Genomic DNA, 24,325 nt, shown 5'->3' on the forward strand with positions numbered 1-24,325 from the left:
CTCCAACAGCTGACGAAGCTGTGTCCCTGGGCACCGCCTCTTCCGTCCGCGGCGCCCGGAGACGCCCGGAAATTTGCGGGCGCGCCGGAAGTTGAGAGGAGTTTCCTGCGAGCTCGGCTTCCTCAACATGGCAGCGCCCTTGTCAGTGGAGGTGGAGTTCGGGTGAGTCACAGAGCTGGGGCACCATGGGGATAGATTGAAGTCGTCGGGCTCGGAATTCCTTTCCTTCTGCCATGGGGCCTGACACGGCCGAATCACTGGGTGTCCCAGTGCCCGCTGTGAGCTACGCCACCCGCCTAGGAGAGTCTGAGAGGCCAGTCTCCCTTAGCGATGAGGCCGCATGTCGGGAAATAGAGGCGCACATTGGGAGGGAGATGCTCTCTGTTTACCCCTTGGTGCCCTGTGCTCCGTCGGAGTCGAAGGTCGTGACTCTTAGCAGGCAGCCTCTCTATCTTCTTTTCCATTCCTGTGTCGGACCAATCCCATCTGTTTGGCATCCGCATCTGAACTCCTAGAACCAAGAAGGACCACCCCTCCACCCACTGATTTCATTCTTTGGGCAGCAGTTTCTTTTCACACAGTTATTAAGGTCTTGTTTCTCGTGGGATGTAGTGGCCAGGGCGGGACTTTTTTCTTTTTCTTTCCCAAGACTTGGGGATACTAAACAGACCCGAGCCTTCTTCAGGACAGTCAGTAAACTTCTGCAGAACTTGAGTGCCTTCTGCAGAACCTGAGTCAGGTGGCGATATGGGGACAAATAAGAAATCACACTGAAGGGAACTAACACGGACAGTATAGTATACACAAGACGAAAAATGGAGAAATTGGGACACACACCAATTACCGAAGAAACACAGAGCAGGGAGGAAGTCTACTCAAGGCACTATTTTGTGCTTCCTACAAACAGGTTTATCATATGGTTTCAAAGCTGAGAGAAACTGCAGAGTTTAGAGAGAAGGCAAAGAAACTGACACCTTGAAAGATGGGTGGTGTACTTTCCAGAATCACTTGAAAAGAGGGAATAGGTGTGTATGTGGGTGTGTGGGTAGATAAACAAGCCAAGGTCTATGTGAAAGGCAAAGTCTGGGATGGGAATCTAAAACCTCTGCCCAGTGCCTTTCTTCTCATTGGATGCCTCCCGTTTCTTTCATGTTTTCCCTTAATTGGGTAGTTCATTCACCAGCCATTTATTAAGTGCCTACCATGTGCCAGGCAGCAAGCCAGACACTGAGGATACAAAGATAAATAGAAGTCTGTCCGTGCCCTACAGCGTTCAGCATTTCTGCCCCTTAAAGGGGGGTAAGTCTCATGACTAAGTGCATTTTAATTGATATTGTCTGGCTGCTTGGATCCAATTAGAACTGTATTGGTCTGGACTCCTCACTGTTTTGACTCACTGACCCTTGGCCAGCTACACTTCCTGAAGCCTGGGATTCTAGGAGGATCCCTTCTTCCTTAATAGGCCTCAGCAGAGCTGGAAAGAGAGAAACCACAGGCTGCTATGTTAAGATTTATCTAGGCCAGGCATGGAGGCTCATGCCTGTAATCCCAGCACTTTGGGAGGCTGAGGCAGGAGGACTACTTGAGCCCAAGAATTCGAGACCAGCCTGGGCAACATGGGGAGACTTCATCTCTACCAAAAAAAAAAAAAAAAAAGATTTATCTATGGACAACTTGCCTTTCATTCTCATGTGTCAGACATGGTCTTTGTTTATCAAGAATGTCTCTGCCAGGTACTGTGCTAGCTCAGTGGGGAAGTCATGTGAGGAAGACCAGACCCTTGCTCTCCAGAGCTTACACACCAGCACAGTTGCCCTTTTTCTGACCCAATCATCTCTAACTTCAGTCTCCCTTACCTCCAAGATTGGAATAATGACCCCTGGCAAGGCAGGACAACATTCCTCCACCCACCTTCTGTCACCTCCTATCACAGCACAGCGTTCCATGAAAATTGCAGCTTCTCAGGAAGCAGGAATGCCCAACATGATGCTCAACCCAGGCTCCTCTCTTTGTCCTTGTGCTGATGCATGTTTTTGCCCTGACCTTTCTTTCATTTCCTATGTATCTTAGCAGACGTGATTCACCCTTTATCCAGAACTGGAGCAAATTTGCAAAGGCGAACACGCCCATCATTTTCTCCCTTTTGTCCCTTAGTGGCCCCACTCCCACTTCAGTCCTGGAAGGGTCTCCCTCCTGAGCAGATACAGTCCTTTTGGCCCCACGAGCTCCCCCAGAGACCCTCTGGAAGGCCCTTCACACCTTCCTTCTTGTCAGTGACTAGGTCTGCCACCCTTTGTCTTCCCCCTGAACTGTTCTCAGCAGAGCATTTTCTCAGGTCACGCAGGATTCAAAGTATGTAATACAGTTGTGTTTTGTGTCCCTGTGGTCCATGTGGTAAAGGCCCAGATGTGAAATTCTCTCTGTCCCACCCCTCTTCCTCCTTCCCAAGTTGGGGAGGTGTTGGCAAAAGGAGGGAATGTCATTGAAGTCAGAGAAGAACTGGGAGAAATGGGCATTTCCTTTCTTTTAGCAGATATTTGTTGAGTGTCTACTGTGTGCCAGGCCCTATTTTAGGCAGAGCTCGCAGCCCAGCAGGTGGAGAGGAAGTACATAAACAAAATATATATGTACATGTATATGTATGTGTATATACAGAAGATTAAAAGATGAAGATACATTAGAAATGGTGAAGGCAGTTTTGAGAACATCTATACCTGTCACTGGTATCAACAAACACATCCACCAAGAATTGAGGGGTGGAAGGAAGATGGAGATATGTCAGTTGAGTTTGAATAGCAGATCTTATAAGAGAGTCTGGCCTTGGGTCTCTCCTGGGATAGAACAATCCCCTTGTCTGCCTCCCTGAATCACTCTTGAGGCTGGGCATGCACCTTCCCCCACTCCAGATGTGCTGACAGCAGAAATGCCAACCCCTCCCTTGAGGGCCAGTGAATTCAGCAGTGACAGGTCACTCTCTGAGTGAGACTGGTTCTCCCTTCATCCGCTTGTAAACGGAAAAACAGCCTCGGCCTCTGAGCCTGGCACCACCAGGTTTGGCCAGTCTTGGTTGTTTGCCTGAGTCCCAGTGCCTTCAGTTCCCATCCCTCTTCTCTGACCCCCAACTCCTGAGCCCCTTGCCTGTCACCCTCCCCCACCCCAGCTGCTGCATGTGCCAACCCCCACCCAGGAGAAAACGAGGCTCTTGGAAGGGGATAAATGGAGGCTCTGTGCGGGCTTGCAGCTGAAATGGCCCTGTGCGCGGCCACAGATGGGCCTCCTCTCCCCCTCCACATTTCTGCATCAACAAAGCGTGACCTTGTTTGGATGACAGTCGCCCCATGTTTTCCCCATGACAATGCTTGCCTTGCCTTTGCTTCCCAGTAGGCTGTCTCAGGACATCTCCGTTCCCTGAAATTGGGAAGGGTGGTGGGGTGGAGGACCTCGCATCCTTCAAAAGTCTGGTAAGGCCTTTTCAGTTAAGATCCACAAGAAGTCTGAGATGGGAATAGGGAGACCCAGAGGGAGAAGCAGCATGGGGCGCTGAAAGAGCCCTGGCGCTCATCTCAAAAGCCTCAGCTGCTGGACTTGGCTCCAGTCACCTCTGCAGTCCCCGCCTTCCCTTGTCCAGGTGCTGGGACACAGAAATGAACCAAACTCTGCCCTCAAGAGGCTTTCTGACCTTTGGGAAGTCCTGTTTTTTTTCTGACCAGTCTGCTGGTGCTAAGCAGGAATCACTTAGACTCAAATTATAATAGTTCAGCCCCTGCCTGTCTAACCTTGGACAATTTAGTTGCTTAACCTCTCTAGACTTGAGTCTACTTTTCTATCAAAGTGAGTTAATAATATCTACTTCCTCCCTTCTTCCCTGGGACTCCCTGAGGATGAAATGAGATGAGGAACATCTTATAAATGGTGAGGCGATGTGAACAGTTGTTGTTAGTTGATGCCAGGCCCTGTGGACTCTCTCAGCCTCCAGCACTGTGATGTGCCCACCTGGTCAGCAGCAGGTGGCATGGGCAGGAGCGTTTCAAACCGTCATCTGGCCAGAGGAAACCCTTAGATGCACAGGATCTCCAGAGTGCCTCACAGTGGCTCCTCAACATTTTTCCATATGGAAAGACTGAAGCTTAAGATTGAGTCAAGGCCAGGCATGGTGGCTCAGGCCTATAATCCCAGCACTTTGGGAGGCCGAGGCAGAAGGATTGCTTGAGCCCAGGAGTTCAAGACCAGCCTGGGCAATATAGTGAGACCTCATCTCTGTTATAAAATATTTTTTAATTATTATTAGTTTTGAGACAGGGTCTCACTCTGTCGCCCAGGCTGGAGTACAGTGGCGTGACCTTGGCTAACTGCGCCTCAACCTCCCAGGCTCAAGTGATCCTCCCACCTCGGTCTCCCAAGTAGCTGGGGCTACAGGCTTGCACCACTATGCCCAGCTAATTTTTGTATTTTTTGTAGACACAAGGTGTTGCCATGTTGCCCAGGCTGCTCTTGAACTCCTTGACTTAAGCAATCCCCCCTCCCCTCTCAGCCTCCCAAAGTGCTAGGGTTATAGATGTGAGCCACTGTGTCTGGCCCCCAAATTATTTTAATAACAGGGAAAAAAGATTGAGTCACACATCTAAGGTCTCAGCCTAGGGAGAGGTGGAGCCTGGGCTTCACACTGGGGCCAGCAGCTCCAAAGGCTGTGTTCTGCACCTGTGTGGTAAGCTGCCTCTCTAGAAGGCAGAGGAGTAAAAAGAAGAAAACAAGAGTCTGCAAATTTGGGTACTTTATTTTATTTTTTTAATAATTAGAGACAGAGCCAGGCATGAGTCACAACTCTAATCCCAGCACTTTGGGAGGATTGCTTGAGCCCAGGAGTTCAAGACCAGCCTGGACAACATAGGGAGACCCAGTCTCTACAAAAAATAAAAATGAAATTAGGCAGGTGTGGTGACACGTGCCTGTGGTCCCGGCTACTTGGGGACTGATGTGGGAGGTTCGCTTGAACCCAGGAGGTTGAGGTTGCAGTGAGCTGAGATCACGCTACTGCACACCAGCCTGGGTTGACAGTGAGACCTTGTCTCAAAAAATAAATAGTCCAGACGCGGTGGCTCACACCTGTAATCCCAACACTTCGGGAGGCTGAGGCAGGTGGATCACGAGGTCAGGAGTTCAAGACCAACCTGGCCACAATGGCAAAACCCCGTCTCCACTGAAAAAAAAATACAAAAATTAACCAGGCGTGCTGGCACGTGCATATAATCCCAGCTACTCTGGAAGCTGAAGCAGAAGATTGCCTAAACCCGGGAGGCAGAGGTTGCAGTGAGCCAAGATCGCAGCACTGCGCTCCAGCCTGGGCGACAGAGTGAGACTCTGTCTCAATAAATAAATAAATAAAATAAAATAAAATAATAAAATGAAAATAGGCCAGGCACAGTGGCTCATGCTTGTGATTTCAGCACTTTGGGAGGCCAAGGCAGGGAGATTACTTGAGCTCAGGAGTTCAAGACCAGCCTGAACAACATGGCGAAATCCCATCTCTACAACAAGTACAAAATTAGCTGAGTGTGATGCCATGCACCTATAGTCCCAGCTGCTTGGGGGTCTGATGTGGGAGGATTGCTTTTAAGCCTAGGAGGTCAAGGCTGCAGTGAGCTGTGATTGTGCCACTACACTCCATGCTGGGTGACAAAGCAAGACCTTGTCTCAAAAATAAATAAATAGACAATTTGCCGGGCACCTAATAATAATAATAATAATAACGTAGAGACAAGGTCTTGCTATGTCACCGAGGCTTTGTTTCACTGAGGCTCATCTCAAACTCTGGGCCTCAAGCAGTCATCTCGCCTCAGCCTCCCACAGTGCTAGGGTTACAGGTGTGAGCCGCCACACCTAGCCGGTACTTGATTATTAGTAAAAATTATATCCTACTTTACCACATTAGAAGTCATATTTAGGGCCGGGCGCGGTGGCTCAAGCCTGTAATCCCAGCACTTTGGGAGGCCGAGGCGGGTGGATCACGAGGTCAGGAGATCGAGACTATCCTGGCTAACACGGTGAAACCCCGTCTCTACTAAAAATACAAAAAAAACTAGCCGGGCGTGGTGGCGGGGGCCTGTAGTCTCAGCTACTCGGGAGGCTGAGGCGGGAGAATGGCATGAACCCGGGAGGCGGAGCTTGCAGTGAGCTGAGATCACGCCACTGCACTCCAGCCTGGGAGACACAGCGAGACTCCGTCTCAAAAAAAAAAAAAAAAAAAGTCATATTTAGGAATTAGTCACTGGGTCTGGGCAGAGTGGCTTGTGCCTGTAATCCCAGTGCTTTGGGAGGCTGAAGTGGGAGGATTGCTTTAGGCCAGGAGTTTGAGATCAGCCTGGGTAACACAGCGAGACTCCATCTCTACAAAAAATTTAAAAATTAACCTAATATGGGCCGGGCTCAGTGGCTCATGCCTGTAATCCCAGCACTTTGAGAGGCCAAGGTGGACGAATCACCTGAGGTCAAGAGTTTGAGACCAGCCTGGCCAACATGGTGAAACCCTCTCTCTAAAAATACAAAATTTAGCCGGGCATAGTGGCTCATGTCTGTAGTTCCAGCTACTCAGGAGGCTGAGGCACAAGAATCGCTTGAACCTGGGAGGCAGAGGTTGCTATGAGCTGAGATCACACCACTGCACTCCAACTTGGACAACAGAGTGAGACTAAACAAAGTGAAATATAAATATAAATATAAATGTAAATATAAATATAAAAAGTAGCCTGATATGGTGGCATGCACCTGTAGTCCTAGCTATTTGGGAGGTTGAACAGGAAGGTCTCTTGAACCCAGGAATTCAAAGTTATAATGAGCTATGATTGCACTACTGCGTTCCAGCATAGGTGACAGAGTGAGACCCTGTCTCTAAGAAAGAAAGGGGAAAGGCCGGGCGCGGTGGCTCAAGCCTGTAATCCCAGCACTTTGGGAGGCCGAGGCGGGTGGATCACGAGGTCAGGAGATCGAGACTATCCTGGCTAACACGGTGAAACCCCGTCTCTACTAAAAATACAAAAAAATTAGCCGGGCGTGGTAGCGGGCGCCTGTAGTCCCAGCTACTTGGGAGGCTGAGTCGGGAGAATGGCGTGAACCCAGGGGGCGGAGCTTGCAGTGAGCCGAGATTGCGCCACTGCACTCCAGCCTGGGAGACACAGCGAGACTCAGTCTCAAAAAAAAAAAAAAAAAAAAAGAAAGAAAGAAAGGGGAAAAAAAAGAATTGGTCACTGCACCCAAGGTGTTTCTGCACCTTAGTCTCTGCTTCTCTCGGGCTTCATTACCAGCCCTATCCTCAGTTTTCCATCTCTGCTACCTCTTCCTATTTGCAGGAGCTCACCTAGCTGTCTTTTTCTCTGGTCCTCCTTTGCAGAGGTGGTGCGGAGCTCCTGTTTGACGGTATTAAGAAACATCAAGTCACTTTGCCTGGACAGGAGGAACCCTGTGAGTACTGGCTTTCTGAACCCCTCTCTTGGGGCCATTGAACAGGAGTTGGTCCATGGGGAACACTCAGCCTTGTTCAGGCCTGTGTTCTGTACCCGTGTGCTAAGCTGCCTCTCTAGCAGGCAGAGGAATAAAAAGAGTCTGCACGGCCGGGCCCAGTGGTTCACACCTGTAATCCCAGCACTTTGGGAGGCCACGGTGGGCGGTGAGCACAAGGTTAGGAGTTCCAGATCAGCCTGGCCAACATGGTGAAATCCCGTCTCTATTAAAAATACAAAACTTGGCCAGGCGCGGTGGCTCACGCCTGTAATCCCAGCACTTTGGGAGGCCGAGACAGGCGGATCACGAGGTCAGGAGATCGAGACCATCCTGGCTAACACGGTGAAACCCCGTCTCTACTAAAAAATACAAAAAACTAGCCGGGCGAGGTGGCGGGCGCCTATAGTCCCAGCTACTCGGGAGGCTGAGGCAGGAGAAAGGCGTGAACCCGGGAGGCGGAGCTTGCAGTGAGCTGAGATCCGGCCACTGCACTCCAGCCTGGGTGACAGAGTGAGACTCCGTCTCAAAAAAAAAAACAAAAAAACAAAACTTAGCTGGGCATGGTGGTGTGTGCATGTAATCCCAGCTACTCGGGAGGCTGAGGCAGGAGAATTACTTGAACTGGAACCCGGGAGGCGGAGGCTGCAGTGAGCCGAGATCATGCCACTGTACTCTAGCCTGGACAACAAAGTGAGACTCCATCTCAAAAACAAACAAACAAAAAAAACCAAATGCTTGTTAATCTTTCTTGAACAAATATACACTGAGCACCTCCTATGCAGCAGACCATGTGGTCATCATTGTGGAGACAGACCTGAACAAGAGCCAGTCCCAGGCCAGGTGTGGAGGCTCAGTAATCCCAGCACTTTGCCGGGCTAAGGCGGGCGGATCACTTGAGACCAGGAGTTTGAGACCAGTCTGGCCAACGTGGCGAAACCCTATCTGTACTAGAAATACAAAAAATTAGCCAGGCATAGCGGTGCGTGCTTGTAATCCCAGCTACTCGGGGCTGGGGCAGGAGAATTACTTAAACCTGGGAGGCAGAGGTTTCAGTGAGCCGAGATCGCGCCACTGCCCTCCAGCCTGGGCGGCAGAGAAAGACTCTGTCACACACACAAAAAAAAAGCCAGTCCCTGCCTTTAAACTGGGAGGTTTTAAAGAATTAACTTGCAGATCTTTGGCCGGGTAACTGTCAGGATAGCCTAGGGGCTACGGACCAGATACGGCAGGTGTTCAGATCTTTTGTAACCTTCGCAGTGGATTCTAGCAAGGGCTCAGGGATGGGATTCCAGTCTCCACCTGTGACTGAGATACTTCTGGGGAGAAGAGGGCATCATTTATATTAAGAGACAGGAAATGAGGTTCCTGGAGGTGGGCGGTAGAAAATGGTCAAGTCAGGCCGGGCATGGTGGCTCACACCTCTAATCCCAGCACTTTGGGAGGCTGAGGCAGGCGAATCACGAGGTCTGGAGTTTGAGACCAGCCTGACCAACATGATGAAACCCTGTCTCTACTAAAAGTACAAAAATTAGCTAGTGCGATGGCAGGCATCTGTAATCCCAGCTACTTGGGAGGCTGAGGCAGGAGAATTGCTTGAAACCGGGAGGCGGAGGTTGCAGTGAACCGAGATCGTGTCACTGCACTCCAGCCTGGGCAACAAGAGCAAAACTCCATCTCAAAAAAAAAAAAAAAAAAGGCCGGGTGCGGTGGCTGAGGCCTGTAATCCCAGCACTTTGGGAGGCCAAGACGGGCGGATCACAAGGTCAGGAGATCGAGACCATCCTGGCTAACACGATGAAACCCCGTCTCTACTAAAAAAATACAAAAAACTAGCCGGGCGAGGTGGCGGGCGCCTGTAGTCCCAGCTACTCGGGAGGCTGAGGCAGGAGAATGGCGTGAACCCGAGAGACGGAGCTTGCAGTGAGCTGAGATCCGGCCACTGCACTCCAGCCTGGGCGACAGAGCAAGACTCCGTCTCAAAAAAAAAAAAGAAAAAGAAGAAAATAGGCCAGGCGCAGTGGCTCACGCCTGTAATCCCAACACTTTGGGAGGCTGAGGTAGGAGGATTACCTGAGCCCAGGAGTTCGAGACCAGCCTGAGTAACATGGCAAAACCTGGTCTCTACAGAAAAATAAAAAATTAGCCAGGCATAGTGGCATGCACCTCTGTTCCTAGCTGTTTTAGAGGCTGATGCTGAAGGATTGCTTGAGCCCAAGAGATCGAGACTACGGTGAGCTATGATCACACCACTGTTCTTCAGCCTGGGTGCCAGAGTGAGACCCTGTCTCAAAAAAAAAAAAAAAAAAAAAAATCAGAATATGTATGGGGAGAAAAAAAGAAAATGGCCAAGTGAGATTTGGCAGGATTCTTCTGGAACTGGATACACATCTGCCAGTAATCAATTATTATTGCTCAGATTCACTGGCTGTCACACCTTTCTGTCCCTCCCTCAGGTTGGAGAGCAGTGGCACAGGGTGGGGTCTGTCTGCCACACTTCGAGGCTAGGGGACACTTATTAAGGAGCAGGGCACTGCCCACATTGAGCTGGGAGGGGGTATGTGGCTGGGGTTTAGTGTCAGGATTGTGTGTGCCTGGTCAAGGAAGACATGGGGTGCTAAAGGTGACTGTTGCTTAGTTTGACAGATGGCCATGCAGCCTTGGGAGGGCACACGGTGCTCTCAGAAGAGGCTTCGGAAAGATTCGGTCTCAAAGACCTTGCCTGGAAGTTTATTAAAATATCACAAGTTATTGTTTATTTCCTCTGGATTTTGTCTGACACGAAAACCCACAAATTTTCTTTTTTTTTTTTTTTTTGAGATGGAGTCTCGCTCTGTCTCCTAGGCTGAAGTGCCATAGTGCAATCTCAGCGCACTGCAACCACCACCTCCTGGTTTCAAGCAATTCTCCCACCTCAGCCTCCCAAGTAGCTGGGATTACAGGCAGGCACCACCACACCTGGCTAATTTTTGTATGCTTTTTTGTTTTTTGAGACAGAGTCTTGCTCTGTCACCAGGCTGGAGTGCAGTGGTGTGATCTCAGCTCACTGCAACCACCACCTCCTGGTTTCAAGCAATTCTCCCACCTCAGCCTCCCAAGTAGCTAGGATTACAGGCAGGCACCACCACACCTGGCTAATTTTTGTATGCTTTTTTGTTTTTTGAGACAGAGTCTTGCTCTGTCACCAGGCTGGAGTGCAGTGGTGTGATCTCAGCTCACTGCAGCCTCCGCCTCCTGGGTTCAAGCAATTTCCCTGCCTCAGCCTCCCGAGTAGCTGGGACTACAGGCGCACGCCACCACGCCCAGCTAGTTTTTTGTATTTTAGCAGAGACAGGGTTTCACCATGTTGGCCAGGATGGTTTTGATCTCCTGACCTCGTGATCTGCCCGCCTCAGCCTCCCAAAGTGCTGGGACTACAGGCACGTGCCACTAGGCCTGGCCAATTTTTGTAAGTTTTAGTAGAGACAGGTTTCCACCATGTTGGCCCGGCTGGTCTCTAACTTCTGACCTCAAGTGACCCGCCTACCATAACCTCCTAAAGCGTTGGGATTACAGGCATGAACCACTGCCTGGCCCACAGATTCTCATAATTCAAGCCCCATTTCACTCATTCTTTGACTGAGTACTCAGCAGTGTCAGATACAGTAGAAAATACTTTATTTGATGGGCACAGTGGCCAGCACTTTGGGAAGCCAAGACAGGTGAGTCGCTTGAGCCCAGGAGTTTGAGACCAGCCTGGGCAACATGGTGAAACCCCGTCTCTACAAAAAATATGAAAATTAACTGAGTATGGTGGTGCATCCCAGTAGTCCCAGCTATTTGGGAGGCTGAGGTCAGAGGATGGCTTGAGCCCAGGATGTGGAGGTTGCAGTGAGCTAGTAGCGTGCCACTGCACTCCAGCCTGGGCAACAGACCTGAGGCTGTCAGACCCTGTCTCAAAATAAGAAAGTACTTTATGGCCGGGCGCGGTGGCTCAAGCCTGTAATCCCAGCTCTTTGGGAGGCTGAGACGGGCGGATCGCAAGGTCAGAAGATTGAGACCACCCATCTCAAAAAAAAAAAAAAAGAAAGTACTTTATTCTTTCATGTAGCTGGCAAATCTATGTCTAGTGCCCTCTTTGTGCCATCACTATACTAAGTTACTGGATATTCATTAGTGAGCAAAATAGATGTGGTCCTTGCCCTTATAGAGTTAGCAATGTAATGGGAATGGAGCCAGGGAATAAGTAAACAAATGAATGTATAACTGCATCATTACAACTTTTAGTAATTGGCATGAGGAGAACAAAAGAGTACTGGGATGGGACTAATATGTGGTCACCAGAGGTCTCTTTAAGGAGGTAACATACCAAGGCTGGGTGCGGTGGCTCGCACCTGTAATCCCAGCAATTTGGGAAGCCAAGGTAGGCGGATCACTTGAGGTCTGGAGTTCGAGACCAGCCAGGCCAACATGATGAAACCCTTTCTCTACTAAAACTACAAAAATAGTTGGGCATGGTGGCAGGCACCTGTAATCCTAGCTACTCGGGAGGCTGAGGCAGGAGAATCGCTTGAACCCAGGGAGCGGAGGTTGCAGTGAGCCGAGATCACGCCGCTGCACTCCAGCCTGGGGGACAGAGCAAGACTCCATCTCAAAAACAAAAAAACAAAACAAATAAAAGGTAGAAACCAAAATTTAGAGAAGTTAGGGGTCTCACCCCAAGTCATAGTTATTTAAATAGCAGAGCTGGGATTCAGAACTAGCTTTCAGGCCACTGAATTTCAGAGTCCTGGCACTTTGCCACTAACCCCATCACCATCTAGCCCAAGAGGCTCCCTGAATCACTCTAACATCTTTTTTTTTTTTTTGGAGACAGAGTCTCGCTCTGTCGCCCAGGCTGGAGTGCAGTGACGCAAACTTGGCTCACTGTAAGCTCCACCTCCTGGGTTCACACCATTCTCCTGCCTCAGCCTCCTAAGTAGCTGGGACTACAGGCGCCTGCCACCACACCGGCTAATTTTTTGTATTTTTAGTAGAGACAGGGTTTCACCATGTTAGCCAGGATGGTCTCAATCTCCTGACCTTGTGATCTGCCTGCCTCAGCCTCCCAAAGCGCTGGGATTACAGGCGTGAGCCACTGCGCCCGGCCCCACTCTAACATCTTATATTTTCCAATTTTTACACTTTCCTTAATTTATTCATGAGTTCAACAGCTACTTATTTCAACTTTCATGATAACCTCAAGAGATAAAAGAGACCCCTAAAAGAGAAGGAGGGACCCAAGGCCTGTCCAGAGTTACCCAAGTAGGGAGGCTGGGCTGGGACTCAGATTTTTTTATCCCTCATCTTCCAGGCACTGTTCAGGGAACAGGCAGGGGCCTATCCCCACTCTGGGAAGAAAGGAGGGGAGTGGGAGGGAAGGCACAGTGGCCCACTTAGTCTTTGGTCCCTTGGCTGTGAGTCCCTACACCTGGTTCCTGTTGTGCCCAGAGGCATGGGTCACACAGCAGACCCAGGGTAACCTACGTTGGTGACCTAGGTCACCAACAGAGCTGGTTAGCAGCTGCCAGGCCTCACCCTGGCACATGTGAGCCCAGCTGGGGGTCAGGGGCCTGGTGCTGCTAGGAGAGTCTTACCCTTCCCCCAAGTCCGTGCCCAGATATGTCATCTGGCAGCCTTCCCAGCCTAGGGGCTGCCACTTGGCCAAGCGAGTCTTGGTGGTTCCAGCAGAAATAATAGCAGCCGTAAGATTTCGGAATGTGACAAGCCTCACAAACTAGGGAACTCATGGCTCCTAGGCCAGGGGAGAGCTTCCAAGCCAGTCAGTTTGAGAGAAGTGATGAGCAAAAGGCCTGAGGGAGTGAGACTGCGAGAGAGGAAGCCTGGCCCGCGCCGTTGCTCTTCACTTATGCCTGCCAGCCTCTTTCTTCCCCATCTGTTAGATGGGAGGTCGGGCTCGTTTTGTACATTACTGAGCTGGTTGTCTCTTTGACATCTATAAGAAGAGTTTCTTCAAGATCCAAGTATACACAATTCTGTGAAGCAGAGTGTGCTGACCCAGTAAGAAGCTATGTGAGACGAGGGATGTCTTAACAGCCATCTTGCTGAAACGGGCCAGCCAGGCACCCACCAGCTTAGGGTACTGCGGCTGTGAGAGTTGGTCTCTATGACTCAAGCATCCCTTTGACCCAAGGCCCCCTGCCCAGGCCCCAAGAGTAGACTTGGCCGCCTCACCTACCTTTCCCTGCCTGTCTTCCTTCCCCTGCCCTGCCATTGTGCCCCCTCCGCCTGTTCCACTTGCGTTAAAGGGTGGCTGGTGAGGGAGGGTAGGAGCTGCAGGAGCTCCTGGGTGCTTTAAACTGCTTAGCATGCATTTCACAGCCTCTCTGGGGCCAGCTGTTCCTTTCTCTGCTCTCAGGGCCTGTTTGCTGATCCCCTCTCCACCTCCCTCCTCCCCACACCCCTCCCAGTCCCTGTGCAAAATTGCTTTTGAAAAGATCCACTTTCTGCTTAATTAAACAATGAGGAGGTCCCCTCGCACATCTGTAAACCTCCTTCTGCGGCCAGTTTAGCCCACAAACTGCTCCATTCTTACCCCCATTCACTTGTAAATGGCCCCTCTGATGTTCCCTCCACCCCCTCTCCTCTGTTACTCCCCCCTTGCCAGCTCTTTCTTTTCCCTTTTCAACTGAGGCCTGGGGTGGGCTCCCCGAAGAGCTCGACTTGGAGCCTGGTGGACTTGGTGGGGACAGAGGCGGTTTAACCTGTGGAAGAGAAGACTTAGGGGATCCTTTCTTCCATATCTGAAGGGCCATCCTGGGGAAGAGGGGGTACATTTGTTGGCATGGTCCCCGTGGACCATTCAGGCCCAGTGGGTGGGAATGACAGGAAGACAGATTTCTGCTTGGGAGAAAAGAGCTCTTAACAATCAGGGCCGCTGCACAGGGGAGCTGACCTCCTGTCCCTGGAGGTGTTCAAAGAGAGGCTGGATGAGGGTCAGTATCAGAGACGACTTTGAGGTTGTTCCCTTTCAGTCCCGCGAGGCTGAGGCTGGCACCTTTTGGGGCTCTCCCACAGTGGGCAGTCAGTGTCCCCCAGAGTAAGACAAGTCCACTGGGGCGAGGGATTCTGGTGGAGCTTGCGTCGGTGCTCTCCACAATGGGTATCCTCCCTTTGGCAGCAGCCTTTAGAAGGTACTGGAGCCCAGAGGATGAGGAATCTGAAGTCACTGTGGGCTTACAGCTCAGAGCAGCCATCTGTTGAGCGTGTCCTGTGTATGTGACACTGCCAGGCCTGCCATGGGCGTTGTGCCTTACGTAATCCTCAGCAGCTCTTGGCATTTGGATTATTATCCCTGCTTGTCAGAGGATGACCCTGAGGCAGCAAGGTGAAGTGATTTCCCAGCCAAGGCCGTTGAGCACACAGCACAGGTCCTCTGGCTGTAGACTCAGAACTCAACCACTCCATCATAGAGCAGCAGCTCTCATCACCTGCTCTGTCCCCGATGGGCAGGCCAGGTGCCAAGGCATCCTGCACTGGAAACCTTGTGTTAGGTGCCCGTCTCCCTCCTCTGGTGCCGTGTGCCCAGGGGCAGCCTGGCTGCCAGCACCTCTAGCCTCAGAGTGTCATTCCTTCCACATGGGTTGTCCTGGGAGCATTAGCCAACCCCAACATCTTGTGGGTTCAAACATCTAAAATAGAAGGAAGGTCAGTACCTAGGACCCCTCACTACTCTCCCAGTCCCCTTATTCCCTTTCCAGCTTCTGATGGGAAGATACTGGATGCCACAGAAAACCCCAGCCAGTCCCAGCACTATCTGATTCATGGTTGGTTCTGCCCTGCCCTCTAAAGCTGGGGTGCCAGACCACTGGGCAGAGTGTGCAGAAACCCAGAGAGTGCGAGGGGTGTAGGTTCTTCCTCTGGATCCTAGAGTAATTACAGCATTGATATGCAGGTTACAGTGCTGAGAGATTTCTATATATCGTCTTATTTTATCCCCCACAATGACCCTATGAGACAATGTTAACATTCCCATTTTACAAAAAAAGGAAGCTGAGGCCGTTTTACAAAAAAAGGAAGCTGAGGCTCCAAGAATTCCTTACCCAAGGTCATAGAACTAGGAAGTGATGGAGTCCAGCTCAAAACCAGGCCTGTCTGACTCCAGGGTCCATGGTTTTAATCTCTTTCTCCCTCCCGCCTTCCCTCCCTACCTCCCCAGTTGTCCACTCAAGTAATGGTAATGGTAGTGCCATACGTTTGAGCTGGATTGTGATTCGAGTGTCACATCAGAGACACATGGAAGCACAGGCCTGGGCAGTGGGTCCTGGTTCCCAGGAAGCACATACCTAGGAGATACCGCCGAGGTTCACTAAGAGGGAGAGGCCCCTACGAGAGCAGGCCCGTTCTCAAGGCCTGGCCCCATCTCCTGCTGAGCTTCTTACCTTCTCCGTTCTGCTAACTTCAACCTGCCCATTCCATCCTGCCCCAGCCTTCCCATGTGTTATCCTTCTGCCCAGAATGCTCCCCACCCCACTCATCCTTCAGACCTGAGCTTCACTGTTTAACATCCTCAGCCAGGCCTTTCCTGATCCCAGATGAAGGAGATAGCATGTGTCACAACTAATTAATATGGTCTGTCTCCCCTGTTGGCCTCTAGCTCCATGAGGGTAGGGAGCTCTGTGTCCCTCTTGCCCACTACCATCTCACTAGCACCTTGCACATAGTAGCTGCTCAATAAATATTTGTCTCCTGAGTGATCACATGGGATTCCAGGAGGGAGACCGCCCCTAGTAGGAGAGGGAAGACAAGAGGACACAGAGTGGGAAGGTGAAAGTGAGAGTCTCCAGCCCCCATCTATCCCAGAGTCATCCATCCCCAAGCCACCAGCCCCTGACTCTGCTTAACCCTTCCTCCTCCCCTGGGCGCCTTTGGAAGCCGACCATCTGGCTTGGAGGCTATTTGCATATTGTCTGTGCCTCAGCAAGCCTAGCAAGATGTCCCTGGGGGTGTGTTTCAGGCCAGGCCGAGTGGCCCTTGCATCCTGCGAAGGGAGCCATGAGTTCCCCCTCTCCCCACCCCCAAATCCAGGCATGGGGGAACAATACGGGTGGTGATGCGGTAGCCTCACCATGGTAACAGGCTATCAAAAATGTGGGCAGGCCTGGGTGGGGGGTGGGCAGAAGAGGGAGGGAGTGACCTCAGCAAATAGGAGCATCATGATAAATGAGCCAGCACCGGGCAGCAGACTTATCCCCCAGCGCATCCCTCTGGGACTCCATGCTGGTGCCATCGTTCAGATGACCCCACCATGACCACTAGCCCTTCCCCCACCCCCAGGCCTATCCAGAGTGGAGCAGAAGCACCTTCCCTTTGGAGGGAGCCAGGACTGTCTCCTAATTGAGTCCGGGTTCCACGCAGGCCAGGCACTGCCTAGACCCTCTCGCCGTCTCCACACACACAGGCACACCCCCGCCCGCCTGGGCTGGCTGATGGATGTGTCAGACCCCGGTGGCTCTATCGAGCGGCCACAAGATGTATGGGTTGGCGGCCCACCAGACAGTGCCAAGATGGAGGCCAAGGGGATTCAGAGCCAAGGGGAAACCTCTGAAACCCAGACCTCAGGGAGGAACCCAGCCAGGAGTCCAAGTGGGCTGCAGCTCGTTGGAGGCAGCCTTCTCCCCATCCCATGCCTACTCCAGGGACCATGAAGACTCCGGTCTGCTTTGTTTAAAAGGAGACATTAAAATGGAAAGGCGGCAGCCTCAGTCCATGGACACTTTGCCCATGGCCCTGTGCTCTGCTGGCATACGAGCCAGGCAAGTTGGCACTGAGCAAAGTGGACCATCCAGGCTGCAGGCCTGTCAGAGCGAGGGTGGCACGCATGCCAGCCAGTGTGCCTTAACTCCCTGCCCAAGGCTGGGGCTGTGTGTGTGTGCGCCACGCTGCGGGCCCGGACGGGGCAAGGCAAAGTCTCCCTGAGTCCTAGCAGCCTCTCCCTCACCTACACTCCAGGACTCTGGACTCCAGGCAGGAAAACCAAGGCCCCACCTGGGCCTTCTCCAGCTTAGCCCTGAGCTTTGTCTCAGGCATTAGTCCAGGACAGCAGACCCCTCTGGACACTGACTCAGGATGGGGGTGGTTAACCCCAACCCCTCTGCTGGCTTCCCAGAAGCAAGTTGTCTCCCTAGGACCTTTATCCTCAAGTTGTCTAAGGGAATGAGAAGAAACTCCGCAGCCTCAGGAGAATGGCCCTGTTTCAGGGGCAGACAGTTGAGGACCATAGGCTTCGAGGTGTTTATAGAACCACATTCCTGTGTGCTGTGGCTCGATACTGCTGCCCCTAGGAAAGGAGAGGTGACCCTGGAGACAGGTGACTCTGAGCCTCCACATGACATACAGAGAGACTGGTGGCTCTCCTAGAACCACAAGGAGGCAGATCTCAGTGTTAGCTGAGCAGGAGAGGTCCTGTCACCCGAATCTCTGGCCACCGCTGGCGTGGAGGGCTCTGGAAGCATGGGGTGGTGGCAGGGGAGTAGAGCGGGGATTTGTCAGCATCCCTGGCTGGTGAATGATCCTTTTCTCTCTCTGCCGGAGGAAATTAACTGATGTTATCAGCTCAGCAATTGTTTTTTTCCCCTCACAAAGGGAAATATATGCAGACCCCTCCAAGAGCAAAGCCGAAGCCTTCCCATCTGGGACTGGCTGGAGAGAGAAAGGTGGAGGGGGCTCTTCAGAGTCCTCTCAGAAGTCCAGCCATGGCAGCTGGAGACTGGCTTCCAGGACTCGTGGTTAGGGGCTTGTCTCCTAACCCTTTAGATGCGACAGTCCTCCCGCCATCTGCCTGGAATCCCTCCACTCTAGGTAAATCCCATTGCCTCTTCTCCAGGACTTCAGCAGTGCCATGTGCAGCTGTCTCTGAAGATCCACCTGGCAAGTCACCGGCCTGTCCTAACCTGTTTCCTCACCTTTGGAATGTACAAGTTCATGGGCCATCACAGCCTGGTCTAAAAAAAGCCCTCTAAACCCCATGTGTATTTCCGTCTGGGCCAGGCAAGGCTCTGGGGGGACAGGTGTCATTTGAGTTTGACAAGAGTTTGTTCTGTGCATTCCTCTCCAGGGGACATCCGGAACCTGCTCGTCTGGATCAAGAAGAATTTGCTAAAAGAGCGGCCAGAGTTATTCATCCAGGGAGACAGCGTGTGAGTCCCATTCCTCCCTTCCCTGAAGAGGGTGGAGGGAGGGACGGATATCTGAGCCCCCACCCTCGGGTTCAGTCCTGGCCTTCTCTGAATCCGGTTCTCCCCTTCCTCCTCCTTGACTCCTCCAGAAAATAGTCTGAGATCTATTTTCAGTTTTCTTGTTCCTAAAACCAAACTCTTGAGGATTTTTTAAATCCCAGATGAAAGGAGCCTGGTGAATTTCTCAGAAAACTTGGATTCTGCCCTCTGGTTGCCACAGACTTGCTGTGGGACCTTAGACGACTTACTTCACTTCTCTGGGCCTCAGTTACTCTCTACACAGAAAGTGCTGAGGAAAAAAATGTAGCTAGTACAACTGAAGAGCTAAATATTGTATTTTATTTCATTGTAATTTAAAGAGCCACATGTGGCTAGTAGATTACCATACGGTGCAGCACAGGTCTAGAATTCCAAGGAGTCACTGACTCTGTGCATGCACACACCCATGCACACGCACACACACTCACTGGGGACACCCCATAGAAGCCCAGAGCAGTCTCCTTGGAAAGGACCAGGTTCCAGTTGCCAAGAAGTTACTTCTAAAACGAGGCCAGTCCCCCTTGTGAAAGGTGGCCGGTGCAGTTGTGAGGCTCGCTTATTTGCCTCGAAGCATAGGTCACTGTGAGGTCCTAGGGGATCAGCCTTCCTTCAGGTCATGGTCCAGTGGTCCTGGAGGCCACCTCTAAGGCCAGCAGCGCTCCTTGGGCCATTACCAGTGGGAGCCAGGCTAAGTTGCCTGACCAAATGCTGACCTATGCTGCCTTATGCCAGGCAGGACTGCACATGAACATTGCCATGTGGCATGGCAACTGATTCAGAAGAGGCAAAACAGCCTTCTCTCCAGGATGTGCATGCAGAGACCTAAAAAAAACTGAAGTTCTTTTCCAGGGCTAATGAGAGTAAGGTTAGACCTCTGGAAAAGTCCCACTAATGATTACCGTGACAGTGTGGCAAGAACTCCACACATACCAGCTGATTTCGTTTTCGTGTAGGCCTTGTGGGACAGACACCATCACTTATCCCATTTTCAGATGAGGAACCTGATACTCAGAAACAAAATGACCTGCCCACGGTCTGGGTGGTGGTGCTGGCTGGCATTTGCACCCATTTTCCATCTGGCTACAAAGACCATGCATGACTGTCTGACCTGGTTTCCTTCACACTCAGACCAGCCTCCCCTTCCTGGGAGATCTTTAGCCAGACCCCAGGAGGAAGGCTCCCCAGCACACTCTCCTGCTCTCCTGCAGCCCAAAGCTCTCAGCCTCTCTTCCTCTGTGCTACTGCCTCCTGCTTCTCACTCCCTGCTACTCACCACTATCTTTCCCACAGGCGGCCAGGAATTCTGGTGCTGATTAACGATGCCGACTGGGAGCTACTGGTCAGTACCTCGGGTGACATCCCTCCCCCAGCCCTTGCCCTTGCTGCTTCAGTGGGAAAGCCTTGGGCCTCTCTCAGGCACATATAGAGTGGCTGGGTAATCCTCCGCCCCACTCCAGCCCCACACTGAGGCTGCTGGAGTCTCTCACTCCAGGTGAGGAAGGGATGGGTAGCTGGGGACGTGGGAGCAGCCCTCCATCCTGATTTGCAGGTTGAGGTATAGGATACCCATTTTTCTGGTACAGTCTGTCTCTTCCAGAGCAGCCAGTCCTCAGCCCCTGCTCTCCCAACTCCTGGGGTGGAACTGGGAAGGTAGCCCTGAGGGTCTCCCACTCCCCTCTGTCCCGCACCAGGGTGAGCTGGACTATCAGCTTCAGGACCAGGACAGCGTCCTCTTCATCTCCACTCTGCACGGCGGCTGAGGGCCCTTCTCTGGGCCTGGGCACCCTTAGAGGGGAGAACGAAGCAATCAGACATCCCCTTGGGCCCTGCTTCCAGGTCTCCCTGTCCCCCTTGCCTGTCTTCTTCCCTGCTCTGTCCCCCAAGCTCCCTCCAGGCAGGGAAAAGAGGCCAGGTGCTAAAAATGAGCCTTTCTCAAGCACGTGAGCAGGGGAAGGCAGACAGGCACCAGAGCCCAGCACTCCCTTTTCCAGCAGCTGTGATGGGGGAGGGTGCCCCTCTGGTTTGTCAAGAGTGGAAGGAGGCTCTGTGGCCAGGTGACCTGGCTGCCTTCCACTCCTTGTACCTCAGTCTAAACATGGAGTGGCCGCTGACAAGGTGCTCCAGCCCCAGAGCCAGCATCTTCATGGGGAAGATGAATGGACCTGAGTAGCTGAAGGAAGGCCCCTCCCTACCCAAAGATTGGAGGCTTCTCAGCCTCAATTTCCCTGTCTGGACAGCTGAGGGCTCTGCCTGTCCCCCACTGCTATCAGTATGGAACCCCAGCTGGGGTCCCCTATTCAGTGCTGACTCCCCCCAGCCAGCAGCTGCTCCTCCAGCCACACCCCTCCTTCTGCTCCCCCCACCCCTAGCCCTTGACCCTGGCTGGCCTACCCCCCTCCACAGGCCACCAGATGGGCTCCTGAGACCCTCCCCAGGCTGCTTACAGCTCATTCTGCTGGAGGTAGAGATGAGGGGAGGGAGTAAGTTAAACCTTGGAGTAGCAAGTAGAAGCCTGGGGGGGATCTGTGTGCCTCAGTTTCCTCCTCTACAACTGAATATTTATAGTGGCTGAAAACTGGGAAGATACCTGATGGTGCAGATGTCCATTTTCTCTCCCTTCCCACCTCCTGCAGGAAGCAGGAGGGGGCAGGCCGCACCTGGTAGGCAGAGTGGTTTGCTCCCCCTCCCCTTCCCTTCTGGAAGTCTTGGGGCCTCAGTGCTTGCAACAGCCGGCCTTGTGCAAATAAAAGACTAGGTTGTTTACTAGCCTTGCTTGGAGCTTCATCCTTGGAAACAGGTGGCACCTCATATCCCCCCAGCCATGGTCTGTGATACAACCTCTCCATCCTCAGCCTAGAGCCTCAGAGCTACCCTTCACCCTTCACCCAAAAGAGGGGTGGGGGTGAACACTCAGACAATCTGAGACAGGGTAGTCTAATAGAGCCATCTGGAGAAGGGGGTGGCAGAGTCAGTCTGTGCTGACCAGTCTGCGTCCCAGGACGCATCCCCACCCGTCTGTCCAAGGCTTTGTCCCACCAGCTGCAGCCAGCAGCCTCAGAACCCAGAATGGGGGTGGCATAGATAAGACTGCTGAGCCCCCTTTCTGTGGTCTTTCCTTCCCATGACCTGGAGAAAAGAGCTTTGTTTGCTGGAGGGAGACCCCCAAAAAGAATTAGGGTGCTAACATCCCATCAAAAGCGTCATCCCACCCAAAATAGTGCTTTTCATTCTATGTCAGTAATTTAAAGTGGAATTTCTCACCTCTCACCCTGTGGAGATGGAAGTGGCAAAAGGTTGTCCCAGCAGTGTTGGGGGACGGGGTGTATACATCATTCTTTTGGGGATGGATGACCTGCCGGCTGGTGGGCTTTTCTCCAGCACTACTGCAGGTAGAAGCCCTCTGGGCTTGTGTGGAGTGGGGGCAGCCGTGTTGGGACTATGGGGAGGAGCTGGTCTGGGTGCAAATTAAGGCTAGTGTTGGGGTCTGAGTGCTGTCCAGAAAGGCTGTGTGACCAACCCTCACTAGTTCCTGAGGTCAGGGTCTCCATGTTAGGGAACAAAGCAGGAGACTTGGAACAGCCCCTACCGCTGCACTTTCAGAAGGTCAGCCTGTCCCATTCTTGTAACCTGGAGGTCCCTCCCTGTCTCCACCCCACTGAGCTGCAGGAGCAGCGCATCAGTGCATCTGATTGGAACACCCCAGATTGCAGGTCCTGGAAACTGGGCGCTAGGATCCGTTTCTCTGGCTGCAAAGAGTGGGAGGCCTGATGTGGGATATCCCTTCTCCCACCACACCCCAATTAATGCTGAAGAGTAGGGCAGGAGGAGGTGCTGGGAAAACCGGGTTTTTTGGCACATGGGGGTGCAAGCACTGTGGTTGAAATTGGCCATGGCCAAGGCACTCCAGACGATTTCAGGTCATTTTTAGCCCCAGGCTGGAAAGGGGTCAGGGGACAAGTGACCTGGGCTCAGCCAGCCCCCAGCAGCTCCCAACCACCCCTCTCCCAAGCAACTCCTGGTCCCTGCTTTTGAGGAAATAAACAAATAAAACCCCGCTATCTCCGAAGATTTTTCTTTAATGAAAAGGATTCGTTTTTCCAAGTTCTATTTCCAAAGCCAAGGCGATTGCCGGGCTGGAGCGCATCGTTGGCGACGCTTGCCCGTCGGACCCTGGCAGCGGCTGGAGGAGGCTCAGCCTCTCGGTCCGTCCGGAGGGCTTGCGGGAGGGGTTGGTTGGTTTGGGATTTAGGGGTTGATTGAGGATTTGTTTTGTTTAGGTAGAGAGTATTGGGGTGATAAGTTAGAACAACTGCGAAACGAGTTAGCGGGCGCATTCGGCCGGCCTCTTTCACCCCCGACTTCCTGCGGCTTGGGCTGAGGGCGGACCACGTTCGGCCCCGCCGCTGCGTGCAGGCTTCGTTCCGGCCGAAATTTGAAAGGAGGAAAAACGACGCGATCGACTGGAGGACCCTGCCGGCCGGTACTGGTCACCCGCAGAGGAGAAGGAAGAAGGACGAGGATGCGGATGGCGGCGCTGGTGGCAGGGACCGGCGTCCCTGTGCGCGCGGGCTGGGACCGCGATCCTCGCCCTGGGGCCAGCCAGCCGCCGCCCCGAGAGGTCTCGCCCGCGCTGAGCTCCGTCCCTGCGGCCCCCGCCCCTGTTGCGCCCGGAGCTCAGCCACAGATGTCCAGCCACAATTCTCGGTTGGCCGCAGACTCGTACAAGAATTGCGTTTGGACAATCAGTGGCGAAGCCCCTGAGTTCAGGGCCCTGGTCTCCTGCGGGGTTCCGCTTCGCTCCTAAAAAGCGCCAGACCAGGACATCTCGGAGCTGCGCGTCGGACCACCTCGCAGGCGCTCAGCAGCGGCTGCCCATCTGGCGGTAAGGTGGACTAGCAAGCACGCGGATCCTGACCCTGTGCGGGGATCCCCATCGCCCCTGGCGTGGCTCCTTCGATCGCGGCCCGGAGTCCCCAGAGTGGCCCGCGTTGGGTCTCAGCGCCGCCCCAGGTAGAGGGGGAATCTCCTCTGTCAGGCCTGGGGAACCCCGACTCCCCTCTCCCTGCCCCCAGCCTGGACTCTCCGGGAATCCGGAAGGCAGGACCCCCAGGCCGGGTCGCGTTTCAGAGCCCGGGGTCCAGGTTGCTGGATTCGTGGGTCCCCCGCCCCCGCCCAGCCCCGCGCACGCACCGGCTCGGGCGCTCTCCGCTTTCCTGTGGCTGAGTCGCGGCCGGGGCGCCTGCGGTGGCGGTGGCGGCAGTGGCCCGGGCGGCGGAGAGTGCTGGAATGCGCCGCCGGGTCACCTGCAGCGCCCGGGGAGCCGGACTGGGAGCCGGCGGGCTGCCGAGGCGCAGGGCTGAACCCGAGCGGGCGCCTCTGGCGGCTCGGGGCCGGGGCGGGCTTTTAGTGGGCCGCTCCAACAATACGGGCCTGGCGCGGAGAAAGGGGCTCGGCTGCAATTGGTACTGGATTTGAATAACGCCACGGGGCCATCAATGGTCATTGTGTCGGCGGGTAATGAATCTCCGCTGTCTCTCGGGCTGGCCAGGCAGCTGCAACCTGCGCTCAGGCAGCTCTTA

The 24,325-nt window shown here is 53.0% G+C and overlaps 1 protein-coding gene and 1 long non-coding RNA gene across 3 annotated transcripts; one reads left to right on the forward strand and one right to left on the reverse strand.

Moving 5' to 3' along the window:
- The first annotated feature begins 53 nt into the window (after positions 1-53).
- On the forward strand, positions 54-23,220 carry LOC105464093 (ubiquitin related modifier 1). Of its 2 annotated transcripts, none has more exons than XM_071078412.1 (5): positions 54-162; positions 7,385-7,455; positions 18,587-18,668; positions 20,037-20,085; positions 23,024-23,220. In XM_071078412.1, exons 1-5 carry the CDS (start codon positions 128-130, stop codon positions 23,048-23,050), a joined length of 264 nt encoding a protein of 87 aa, XP_070934513.1. In that variant the 5' UTR covers positions 54-127; the 3' UTR covers positions 23,051-23,220. The 2 variants fall into 2 exon arrangements, with proteins under 2 accessions (XP_070934513.1, XP_070934512.1); XM_071078411.1 differs by lacking the exon at positions 23,024-23,220 and adding an exon at positions 20,438-21,512 and having other exon boundaries at positions 55-162.
- LOC112423504 (uncharacterized) lies at positions 22,807-24,296 on the reverse strand. Its single transcript, XR_003013983.2, has 2 exons — positions 23,937-24,296; positions 22,807-23,229 (listed from the first exon to the last, which is right to left on the reverse strand). It is a non-coding gene; the product is annotated as an uncharacterized lncRNA (long non-coding RNA).
- Positions 24,297-24,325: the final 29 nt, after the last annotated feature.

The sequence above is a fragment of the Macaca nemestrina genome, chromosome 14 (assembly GCF_043159975.1).
Source record: "Macaca nemestrina isolate mMacNem1 chromosome 14, mMacNem.hap1, whole genome shotgun sequence".
NCBI classification, from domain to species: Eukaryota; Metazoa; Chordata; class Mammalia; order Primates; family Cercopithecidae; genus Macaca; species Macaca nemestrina.